Source organism: Fusarium odoratissimum (genome assembly GCF_000260195.1).
Source record: "Fusarium odoratissimum NRRL 54006 unplaced genomic scaffold supercont1.23, whole genome shotgun sequence".
NCBI lineage: Eukaryota > Fungi > Ascomycota > Sordariomycetes > Hypocreales > Nectriaceae > Fusarium > Fusarium odoratissimum.
In genome coordinates this window covers 518,904-529,102 of record NW_022158708.1, presented here as the reverse complement: position 1 = coordinate 529,102, position 10,199 = coordinate 518,904, and the positions used below count along the sequence as shown (strand labels likewise).

General features: G+C 48.1%; 2 protein-coding genes across 4 annotated transcripts; one reads left to right on the top strand and one right to left on the bottom strand.

Moving 5' to 3' along the window:
- The first annotated feature begins 1,002 nt into the window (after nt 1–1,002).
- On the top strand, nt 1,003–3,374 carry FOIG_11909 (uncharacterized protein). 3 transcript variants are annotated; one of them, XM_031212577.1, is made up of 6 exons: nt 1,003–1,400; nt 1,447–1,530; nt 1,590–2,212; nt 2,286–2,545; nt 2,626–2,767; nt 2,818–3,374. In XM_031212577.1, the coding sequence occupies exons 1-6, from the start codon at nt 1,104–1,106 to the stop codon at nt 3,122–3,124; spliced, it is 1,713 nt and encodes a 570-aa protein (XP_031057971.1). In that variant the 5' UTR covers nt 1,003–1,103; the 3' UTR covers nt 3,125–3,374. The 3 variants fall into 3 exon arrangements, with proteins under 3 accessions (XP_031057971.1, XP_031057970.1, XP_031057972.1); XM_031212576.1 differs by having other exon boundaries at nt 1,590–2,219; nt 2,293–2,545; XM_031212578.1 differs by lacking the exons at nt 2,626–2,767; nt 2,818–3,374 and having other exon boundaries at nt 1,590–2,219; nt 2,293–2,595.
- On the bottom strand, nt 2,827–9,025 carry FOIG_11908 (uncharacterized protein). Its single transcript, XM_031212575.1, has 5 exons — nt 8,723–9,025; nt 6,419–8,671; nt 5,543–6,367; nt 3,679–5,494; nt 2,827–3,629 (listed from the first exon to the last, which is right to left on the bottom strand). Exons 2-5 carry the CDS (start codon nt 6,742–6,744, stop codon nt 3,546–3,548), a joined length of 3,051 nt encoding a protein of 1,016 aa, XP_031057969.1. The 5' UTR covers nt 6,745–8,671; nt 8,723–9,025; the 3' UTR covers nt 2,827–3,545.
- Between the last annotated feature and the right edge of the window lie 1,174 nt (nt 9,026–10,199).

The following is a 10,199-nucleotide window of genomic DNA, read 5'->3' as shown; positions in this document are numbered from 1 at the left end:
TTCTTGGTGTTTTGGTCGGGGTGGCCGGTCTGTGGGGGTGGCCAGTCTTTGGGTGACGGACGTTAAGGTTAGGTAGCGTTTACAACGGACCGAGGTATCGACAACTGGTAAAGTAAAGGTAAGCCAGATGTTAATTTCAATGTGATACCCCGGATTCCTGCTTTGTATCTTTTTGAAAGGCCCAGGTCATCTACCGTCACATTTCATAATCATCTTGATTCGGTGACTGCAGCCTCGCTTGAGTACAATAACTTATCCATTAAAGACCAAACAACATGTCCGACACCAAACCAACAGACAATCATCGCAAGACCTTGAAAGAGGGCAGTCCAGAAGAAAGAGTCAAAGCCTGGTTACAACTTTCACAAAATGATAGCGGTCATTCCAAGCAAGGAGTAAGTTTCTCACTTGTTCGGGTTCGTCTCGGATGTTGACCATAACCCTAGGATTGGATGAATACCCTCATCCCTCATCTCCAGCTCGTGTCCACCAATGCTGAAGGACCTCACCCGTCATGTGTATTCTCATATACAGTTCAGCCCGATAATTGCAACAGGCTACAGAACCTGCACGGAGGTTGCGCGGCCACACTCTTTGACTGGTGTACGACATTACCCCTTGCTTTGGTTAACAAGCCTGGATTCTGGCAGCATATGGGCGTGAGCAGGACACTTAACGTCACTTATATGCGACCTGTACCAGTTGGAACCGAGGTATTGATTGAGTGTTCGATTACTCAAGTTGGGAAGAATTTAGCCTCTCTGCACGGAAGTATGAGAAGGAGGTCAGACAATCTTCTCCTAGCCACAGCTGAGCATGGTAAGGTCAATATTGATAAAACTAAGTTATAAATCCCTTATTATTTATAATAATTGATATATTTAAAAAGATGTAGATGCACTTCCATGAGTACCAGACATCACAAAAAGTTAGAAGAGGGGCTCATAAGAAATACAAGAAATAGACATATCATTTCATAATATATTCTATGATTAGGTGCCGAAAAAAACCATGAACTTGATTTCGCTCTAGGGTAAGCTTATGAACGATTATCCCAAGACGGCGCCACCCCCACACAAGCTCCGCACGTTAAGTCCGATGCGATGTACATGGCCGGAAGTAACGTCAGAAGCCTTTCTATATCGTCATTACATGGCAGCCTCATCTCAAAGATTCACATTATCTCAAAGACAACACAACTAAACCGCAAGATTATTCACACCATGGACGGTCCAAACGCTACGGTGCCGATTCTGCAGCTTCCAGCTGAAATACTGCATCACATATTGCAGTGGATAGCCCCAGCCGACCTGATTATACTGCCCCGCGTGTGTAAGGCCTTTCAAACAGTAACGAAGGTGAACCACAAATTATATCGAGATGTCTATATGAACACGCTGGTATGTATTCCATGACGGTTTTCACAAATTCTAACAAACAGTTCAGGATGAACCAAGTAACCAGAGCCTTGACTACGAGCAAGAGATTCGCGACTTTGTGAAGCTTGAGAGTATATGCAACAACCCAGAGGTAAGACAAGATAAGAAATCCCATGTTCCATTTAAATGTATGATCTAATGGACATATAGAAATCTGAACTCGAATTTGTACACGACACAGTCACTCGTCTGCTCAAAAATGCTTCACCTTCTCACGACGAGGCCATCAACCTCTCCAAGACCCATGCACCATCGCGCAACGTCGCTCACCTGCAAAGTCTTTTCTCTCGAGACGACACTGCCGAGGCCTTCCTCCAGGGTTCATCGCTTTTCAACCGCCTGCGCCGGCAACCCACGCGAGACAGTATCTCTGCGCCCACCTCATGTGATGACGGCTACAGGACTCTCCAGCAACAGAGCGCCCATCTTCACTGCCTTTATTCAAGGCCTATCCTCAACGTTGGTCGCCTACGATCTATGAAAACGTATCCCTATGCTTGCTCCAAGGTCTACGACCTGCGCCAGTTTACCCAGAACACAGGATGGGGGCCATTCAAAGACGATGGCACTTTCAATGTTGACTGGGAAAAAGTGGAGGCTATTCTCATTGTTCTAGGCCACAACATTGGCGCAAGACGCCAGATTGCACGAATATTCGCTGAGGTTTGGGACAGCCCGTTCTCGGGGTCATTTCAAAACAGTTTTATGGCTCCTCCGCCTCGTGACATCACTTCACTCGAGGCCCGCGACCCTTACGGAGTCACAGGCACATGGTACCGCGTTCGTTGGCCCCAGGATACTCCCGTATCTATTTGCTTCTCCATGAAATCTAAGCTGACAGATAAGGTTTCAGATTGTGTGCTTTCTTGATTATAGCGATTTCTTCGCTTTTAATTTTGGTGACCCCGAACTCATCACCGCCGATGCGCCACGCCCACCACTTGATGTGGGTGAAGCAACTCGCATTATCATGATGAAAGTCAATGTTACATCTATAGAAGAACCAGGCCCCGAAGACGGCCAAGAGCTACCAGTAGTTCACTTTCGTGGTGTATCTCGTTCTCTGGACGATTCGTTTGACGACAATGCCAACTCAAATATCCGAGGTAAGTAGACTGTCTCCCTTCCCAAAAGTAAAGTTGAAAAGGTTCAGCCAGAGCTAACATGAGAACATTCAACGTCAAAGGCACTGCTCGCCTGACAAAAGAAGGCGAGGTGAGATGGACTACATTCTCAATCTTCCATGGTGTCGAGCGCTGGCGCAGTGAGGGTGTTCAGATCGGAGGCGTACGGTCCGCTCGAGGCGTCGTAGGAAATTGGTTCGATAGGTATAGCACCAAACACTCACCTTCTAGTAATTCACTAATGCCGAGTGCAGTGACTACGATGTTCACGGACCTGCCGGTCCCACAGCCTTCTGGAAGGGCGCGACCCTCGCGCAAGTCGCAAACATGGAGGACGACCTTCTGCCAAACGACTTCTTCTTGCCATACGGCGCTCTGATCGACATAGACTCTGAGACTGATCCGGAGGGAGAAATGCCGTACACTGGCGAAGATGACGAGGATGAGGATGATGAAGACGAAGAGATGGAGGGTGCAGCAGGAGAGGAACTGACGGCTCTCCTTCACGATGCGAACTTGCCTTTAGAAGAGAGCCTCGCAAATCCCCATACTCTGAACTGATTGATTTTGATATAACGGCGTTCGAATTTGGAGTGGACAATATCTCAGGAGTTGACGAACCCGTTCACCCATACCTTGATTTTACACAAACAATTGGAGCAATTCCCTTCTTAGGACATTCCGCTTGAAAACCATCATATTGTGCAAAACGACACTGGGGTATTCTAAAGTGCAAAAGCAAGAAGCCACATACTCCATCTAAGTAAACCATGCCGTTCTGAATCCATCATATCTCATACCAATTGTAAACCCTCTGTATCCATGCGCCAATATCCTTTTATATCCGTCGTAAATGCTATTCATCCTCCTTCAAAGGGCGGAGGAATGTCGTTCCCTTGCCCTCATAGGCATAGCCCAGCAACTCGTGCAACTTCCACACATTTTTACGCCTGCTTGAAACAGGGAACTGAGCACCGTCATCTTAGTCAATTGTTCCGCCTTGATTGAGGATAATGCAATTGCTTAAAAGAGCTGATCCTTCATGAAGCAATTCCCAACGTGTTGTCTACAAGCTTGTTAGTTACTGCTCAGCCTTGAAGCTCAGAAGAGCATACCTGAAACGTGTCTTTGAGGACCATGAGAAGGGCTGTATTCGCGTTGACCCCTGATCGACCTTGTAGTGCACCGGGACTGTCGATGCCACCGAATTTGATAAAATAGTTCCTCATATGCTGCAGCTTCTCGTGCCTTGTGGTAGGTAGCGGAATATTGGGACAAGGTCCCTCGAGCGCGAATCCATAACTCCAAACAACCAGGGCGGCGAAGTACATCACCCAAGGCCGGTTCAAGAGAACATCGTCGCGGGCGTCGTAAGGCTCATCGAGGTGGTATCCGCCCGCATGTGCTGCAGATACTTGATCTGGAGCAAGTACTGAGCAGAGGAACTTGATAGCGTAAAAGGCTGCATCTCTCGCCCTCGCGGAGTGAGCCCAGTGGTCTTTGATTCGCCTTTGAGCACTATTAAACTCTTGAGGCCCAATCGTTCGACCAAGTAGACGCTTTGCTCGTGCAAACATTTGGCAATCCACGATATCAGCATGCATGGCCATGTGTGCCAAATGGTGCAAAACCGTGCGACTTTCAAATACGACGTTGAACTCCTGCCTTTTAGTAGCGTCGTCTCGATATGGGTCAGCGGCTTCGCTTCGTTCAAGATGCTTGTCAAAATCAGCTTTCCAAGTATCGTATGCTCGAGTGAGAGTAGCCCGCCATCGATCACGACCACCAAGAGCCTGGATGATGCCGCCGCCCAGGACATTGACCTGAAGATCCCGCTGGTGCATGTGCCATGAGACGCTCAACAGGCCTGTCATGAGCACCGTTCTACCGAATGATGTCGTGTGGACATCCTGACCACTCAAAGTTCTCTTGAGACCCTCCAGGAATGAAGTTGGCTTGATGCCATTTGACATTAAGTTTGACTCAATCCTCCAAACTTCAGAACTGCTTCCGGCTCGCCACATAGATTCGTCACAAGGAAGAGGCAGTCGCATTTCATGAGCTACCATGACTGCCGAATGACCAAACATCGTAGCATGAATTGAATCAACAATGAAAGCCGCGAATGCTGCACGCCGGGTCGCCTCGTTTGTAACCCAATGCTCCCACCATTTATCAGCTGTTCCTGTCGAGCTGGACGTGGAGGACTGCCGAGACCCATTGGATGCATCACGAGGGTTCGGCGGAGAGTCCAGTGCAGATTTGCCGATCAGAGATCGTCCTCGTCGCATGAGAGTGATAGTGGTCGCATGGTGAATGTGGGCCCGTTCGTGGAGTTCTCTTGTCGCAAACATCTTCTCGTATAATTCCAGGAGAATCAAAGCTTGGAAAATCCACAGCTTAGCAGGCGGCCTGAAGTTGACGTCCATGAAGATGTCCCAACGAAGATGCCAGGCAAGAAAGTTGGAGAGCTGGGCGCTTGCTCTTGTCACATTGTGTCCATGGGTCCTGTCGAGACAAGCCCCTCCGATGGCCATCATCGCGAGGAGCAATAAGTTCGGTGTCTTGTCAGGAGAGAAAGTAGGCTTGTGAAGAATAGGCATCTGATCGCTGAAATGATACCAATAAGAACCGATGTAAGCCTGCATCATCCTCTTACTCAACATATGCTCGCCATTTGATCGATCACCTTCAAGCAGGTCGGCCCATTGACGATCAGGTGGAGCATGCTTGTTGTCATGGAAGCGTTCTTTGATAAAGTCGAATAGCTCTTGACTCTTTTCCTCAGATATCGTGGCTTCCGGAACCTGTTGATCAAGAAGGTTGTTGACAGCCATTACCTGCTGAGGAGCGCTTGGAAAGTATCCAAGTGAATTGCTATCTGTACCCAGAAGATTCATATTAAATTGATTTCCTTGCAATTCCGCATAACTAGTTTCAAGTTAGTACGAGTTCCGATGTGTCTTAGGAATTACTGACTTCGTGTAGTTCGGGCCCATCACTGGTGTCATGGCTTGACTGGGGGAGTTGAAGAGGTAAGCCATAAAGTCCTCCGGCATCCCAACGTAGGGTGACTTGTTCATATCACCTCCCTCTCCGAAGACAGGAACAGTTGCCGGCATAGCCATCTGATCCAGCATCATCATCTCGCTAGGCTGCGTGGTTCCTGGCTCTGAATATTCCGCTGAAGTAACTACGGTAGCATTTTGTCCGTTGGGATACTGAGCCGGAGGTAGGGTCATAGGCATAACGTTTTGCTGGCTGACAAAATTATTCTGCGACATATTCTGTTGATTTGGGAACCCTTGCTGATTCGCAATTGGAGACATCATGTTGAATGGTGTATTGCCGGCAGACATAGACGGCCTCTGCTGAATTGAAGGAGATTGTGGTTGGCTGAGTTGCGGCGTACGATTATCATAACCCTGGGTCGGGGACATGTAACTATCCATTCCATTTGGCATAGCTCCGTTTGGGTACATGCCTGTTGGAGTATTGTTCATGGGCGAATATGGGTTAGGTGTTTGAACCTGTGGTGTTTGATAAGGCATATTCGTTTGCTGGTGCTTTGAGTAATCGATAGAATTATTCCGACTGAAATTAGGAGGTTGAACTTGTTGGTTTGATTGACCCGGAGCTATGGATTGTGCCATGATAGAATCTCTCTGGTTGAGTTGCGAGCCCTTCGCAGCATGTCGGTCCATATGCCTTTTGAGAAGATCTCCTCTGACAAAAGTCCGCGTGCAGTTAGGAAAAGTACAGTGGTAGGTCTGTTTAGAGTTGTGGTTAAGCTGATGCCGGTACCTGTCATATGTCAGCATGGACCTCTGAGTGTTGCATAAATTCGAGACATACAGATGTTCCGCTCTTGAATAGCTCTTCCCACACCCTTCGGCACTACACTCAAACCTCTTGTCCAGGCCCTTTCGGCTCCGTCTTCGTTTTCTGGCAGGGCCAGGGCCGTCGGAGTTGGAAGATGCGCCATTTGGTCCATCTTGGTTTCCTTCTGATTTTATAACCTGGTCCGCGCCGTCATCTGCGGGTGAGCGACTTCTTCGTCGGCCGCGACCTGTAGGATCCGAAGTGTCGCGAGGCGATATATTTTGAGCTCCCATTGCGCCGGAGCTGACCGGGGATATGGGAAGGGTCGGTTTCACGTTATTTGTTATAACGGAGGCCATACCCAATGTCCGAATAGGAAGCCTATGAAGTGAAAGCGATGCGATATTTATGTTGGGAAACAGACTCAGGCAAGTCGAGCCGTGCTATAAAGCGACGGGCTAAGAATCCACCAGCCAGGCAGTGGTAGGCGAAGGCTCGAGGATGACGGTTGGTAATCGCTAGAGTCGCAAAGCGTGGCAGTTGGGTCTGTCACCGAGGATAGCGGGGTCGTGATGGCCGGGGTTCGCGAAGGTGGGACTGGACGGAATTAAATCGTATAATTACTTCTAGGACCCCTACGCAATGATAGGATATTGCAATCAACGCATGACCGAAACGGAAATCGATGTCGTCGAGCTGGCGTGACTTGTACGGCCAAGAGTCGCAAACAACAAAAGGTCGGCACGCGATAAAATGAAAAAAAAAAAAAAAAAAAAATCAGACTTGATCTTGGAGCCAAGCTAATGGGGTCAATTTGGAGCTGGACTGGTCCCTTAATGTTAGCAGCGAAAGACAATGAGTGTCGCGTGTTTTTGCGGCTAATATGGAGGATGCTATTGATTGATGTGGATCAAAGAAAGACGGGCCAGCTTGGGGAAGGCCGGGATGTGGGACCATGACTGAGGACTGGATACGGGGTGATGCCGAGAGACCATCTTAAAGTTGGTCATTTAAACGTTGTGAGTTGTCGTATTGCTGGCCTGTATATCTTGTGAAGTGGAGAGAAGATAAGATTCAGACATGATAGTGGTCGAGGCGTTGTTGCGGCGCCGGGTGAGGCTTCTTCCTTTTGTATAAGGTGACCAGGCTTGTCTAGATGACGGAGTTGACTTGAGGTCGTTGCTTATTTATGTGTAACGTTCGACAGGAACACGGAAGATTTGACTGATGATGGACAGGATCATCCTTGAACAAGTGTTTCGAGAAGGTATAATTCATCGTCGTCCGGCAGGCAGAGCAGAGTCGAACGACATACGGCAGGGACGGAGACAAAGGGGTTGGGCCCAGTATTGGATATGATCTAACCAGTGGTAGACAACGACAATTCCATGTTTTTCTCGTGGCTCACATGCAATGATCCGATTCGAAGCATGTGGTGATTTCGTGGTACAAGTAGACGTGCCCAAGTGTGGTCCTTGCTGTCTGAAGTGGCGCCGGTCAAGGATGAGGATGCAGAGGGGCAGATGAGACGTGAATAGAGAAAGAATGAGTAGAGAAAGTTATATAATTACCGACCTTGAGATGAGGTTCGCAGATGTGCAACGAATGCAACACAAGTGTGACAGAAGGATGCTGGAAGCCGAGGGGTTGTGAGAGAAGAGAGAAACAGAAGACGGAACAACAGGATGAAAGCGAGGTACTCGACAAAGTTACAGCCTGAGTTGAGTGACTTTTCTGGCTGAGATAACCAGGAACAGAGATGAAACGGGCTCACACCACAAATAAGAAACAGTAACAAGAGTTCAGGCACGCTCAGCAAAAGCAAAACAACGCAGTACTCGAGATATCAAAGGGTCTCGAATACCAGAAGAAGCAAGTACAGGTACTGGACTGCAAGTGTAGTCGCTTTACCAAAAGCTTCATTTGCAGAGCAAAGCGTGGGATGGACGGGACGGAACTGAAGAAAAGACGGAGCTTGGTCTGGGGAACGTGGGTGCGGGTAGAGAGTGGGGGGTCGTTGACTTTAACAAAAAGGATGGAGCCCCTCAAATGTTCAAGTCTATTGAGTCTCACCCATCAAATTGGATAACCAAAATCCTACCTTCGAGGCTTCGACACCTTCACTGAATTACGACACAAGGGTCTCTCAATGGCCAATCCACGCTCACCATCCTAAATGAGCCTGAACCATTTTCGTACCATGTCTTTGCCTTCTCAGTAAAGCGTCCGTCTTCTCCTCCACTTCGCTTCTCCACCCTCGCCTCTCTCCATGCAACCTCCATATCCCTGCGCAAACTACTAGCGCAGCCTCATTCACGTCTTTGATGTCCGACTTGCCGATGATTTTTGTTGATCAAGAAGAAATACAAGACGGTATAATGCGTGCTGAGGAATTCCCCAGTCTAGGTAAAAATTCAAAGGAATGTCTCATCAATGAGGACTTTCAAGCAACGTATGAATTCATATACCAGGTTGTGAGCACCCTTGCTCCGGGGAGGATGGCTGCACAGGGGTATCGCGCTTTGTCGATGTGATAACGTCTGTTCACATTTTGACCGGGCATCCATGATCAGTCTCTTCACTGACGATTTATTTAGGTGAGCACTTGGACTCGGCATCTTGGCAGTTCACCGAGAGCTGAGATCCATTGCGACATGCATAGACACCAACAAGTGTGACTTTTACAGGCTCTCTAGTTACGTTTAGCAGACATGGCCAGAAATAATTCGTAAGGCTCGAGGCCTTGTTGGTTCGATTTTGTGAGACATTTCATGGGTCCGACCAACCAACATTACAGCTCAGGAGGTGGACATGACTTCTTCATCGACCCCAATATCAATCAATGCTTACCCAATCTGGCATAACCCCAGCCTGGGATTCTTAACTGCGTCCAATAACCGTTTACAATGAATGGCGCCTCACGATCTCTCGGACCACTCACCCCGAAGCCAAGTTGTGTATGATGGGAGCCGACATCTCACGGGCCACTCCGGGCTCCCATTTGCGCTGTCACGCTGGCATTATGTACACCAGCCCTTGCGTGATGCGATGATGCTAGCCCGCGGGCCGCCTTAGGCTCACTCTCGTTTGTCATCAGCTCTTCAATGGTGGCATGAGCAGTGCGCTTCATCCCGGAACATCGGGGTGGGGAGATGGCCAACGCTCCAGGACGGACGCGTATCTGAGGTAGCAATACTCGGTACGTAATCCTTTAAATTCGAGCCGAGCTCATGTTATCTATGGTGCTCTAATTAGGAGACATCGGCAATCTGACTCTTGATTGCATGAGTTGGAGAATTGTAGTAAAAAGACTTCCGCCAACCGTTTCAACTTTCTTAGAGTCTTCATGAAGGTTGTCGATCATTGATCCACAACGTGATTCGACTACTGGGTATGGCAATGATGCACCAGCTTATTCTTGTCTCTTTGCTTCTAATACCGTGAACATAACCTACGGAAAATCTTGGTATTGCTGATCATGTTTCAGTCACTGGTCTCATTGAGCATTCTGGAGATAGAGCTATCTATACTCTCATAAGTCAAATCCAAAAGCTGTGAAAATATAACATCTAATAATGACACTATCAAGACCATAGGCTGCTGTCGCTATGTCATCGACCATATATCAATTACATGCCAACAAGGATGATTCGATGCCTCGTTCTCCAAACTGATTGTCAATTTCACGTGGTAATAGAGTGAGACTGCTTTTGTTCATCCCAACTCCTAGGGCATCGACTAAAACTTGTGATAACTGGTCAGCGACTGTCAACTCATGAACCACAACATGACACCTATCCTAATACCCAAAGCT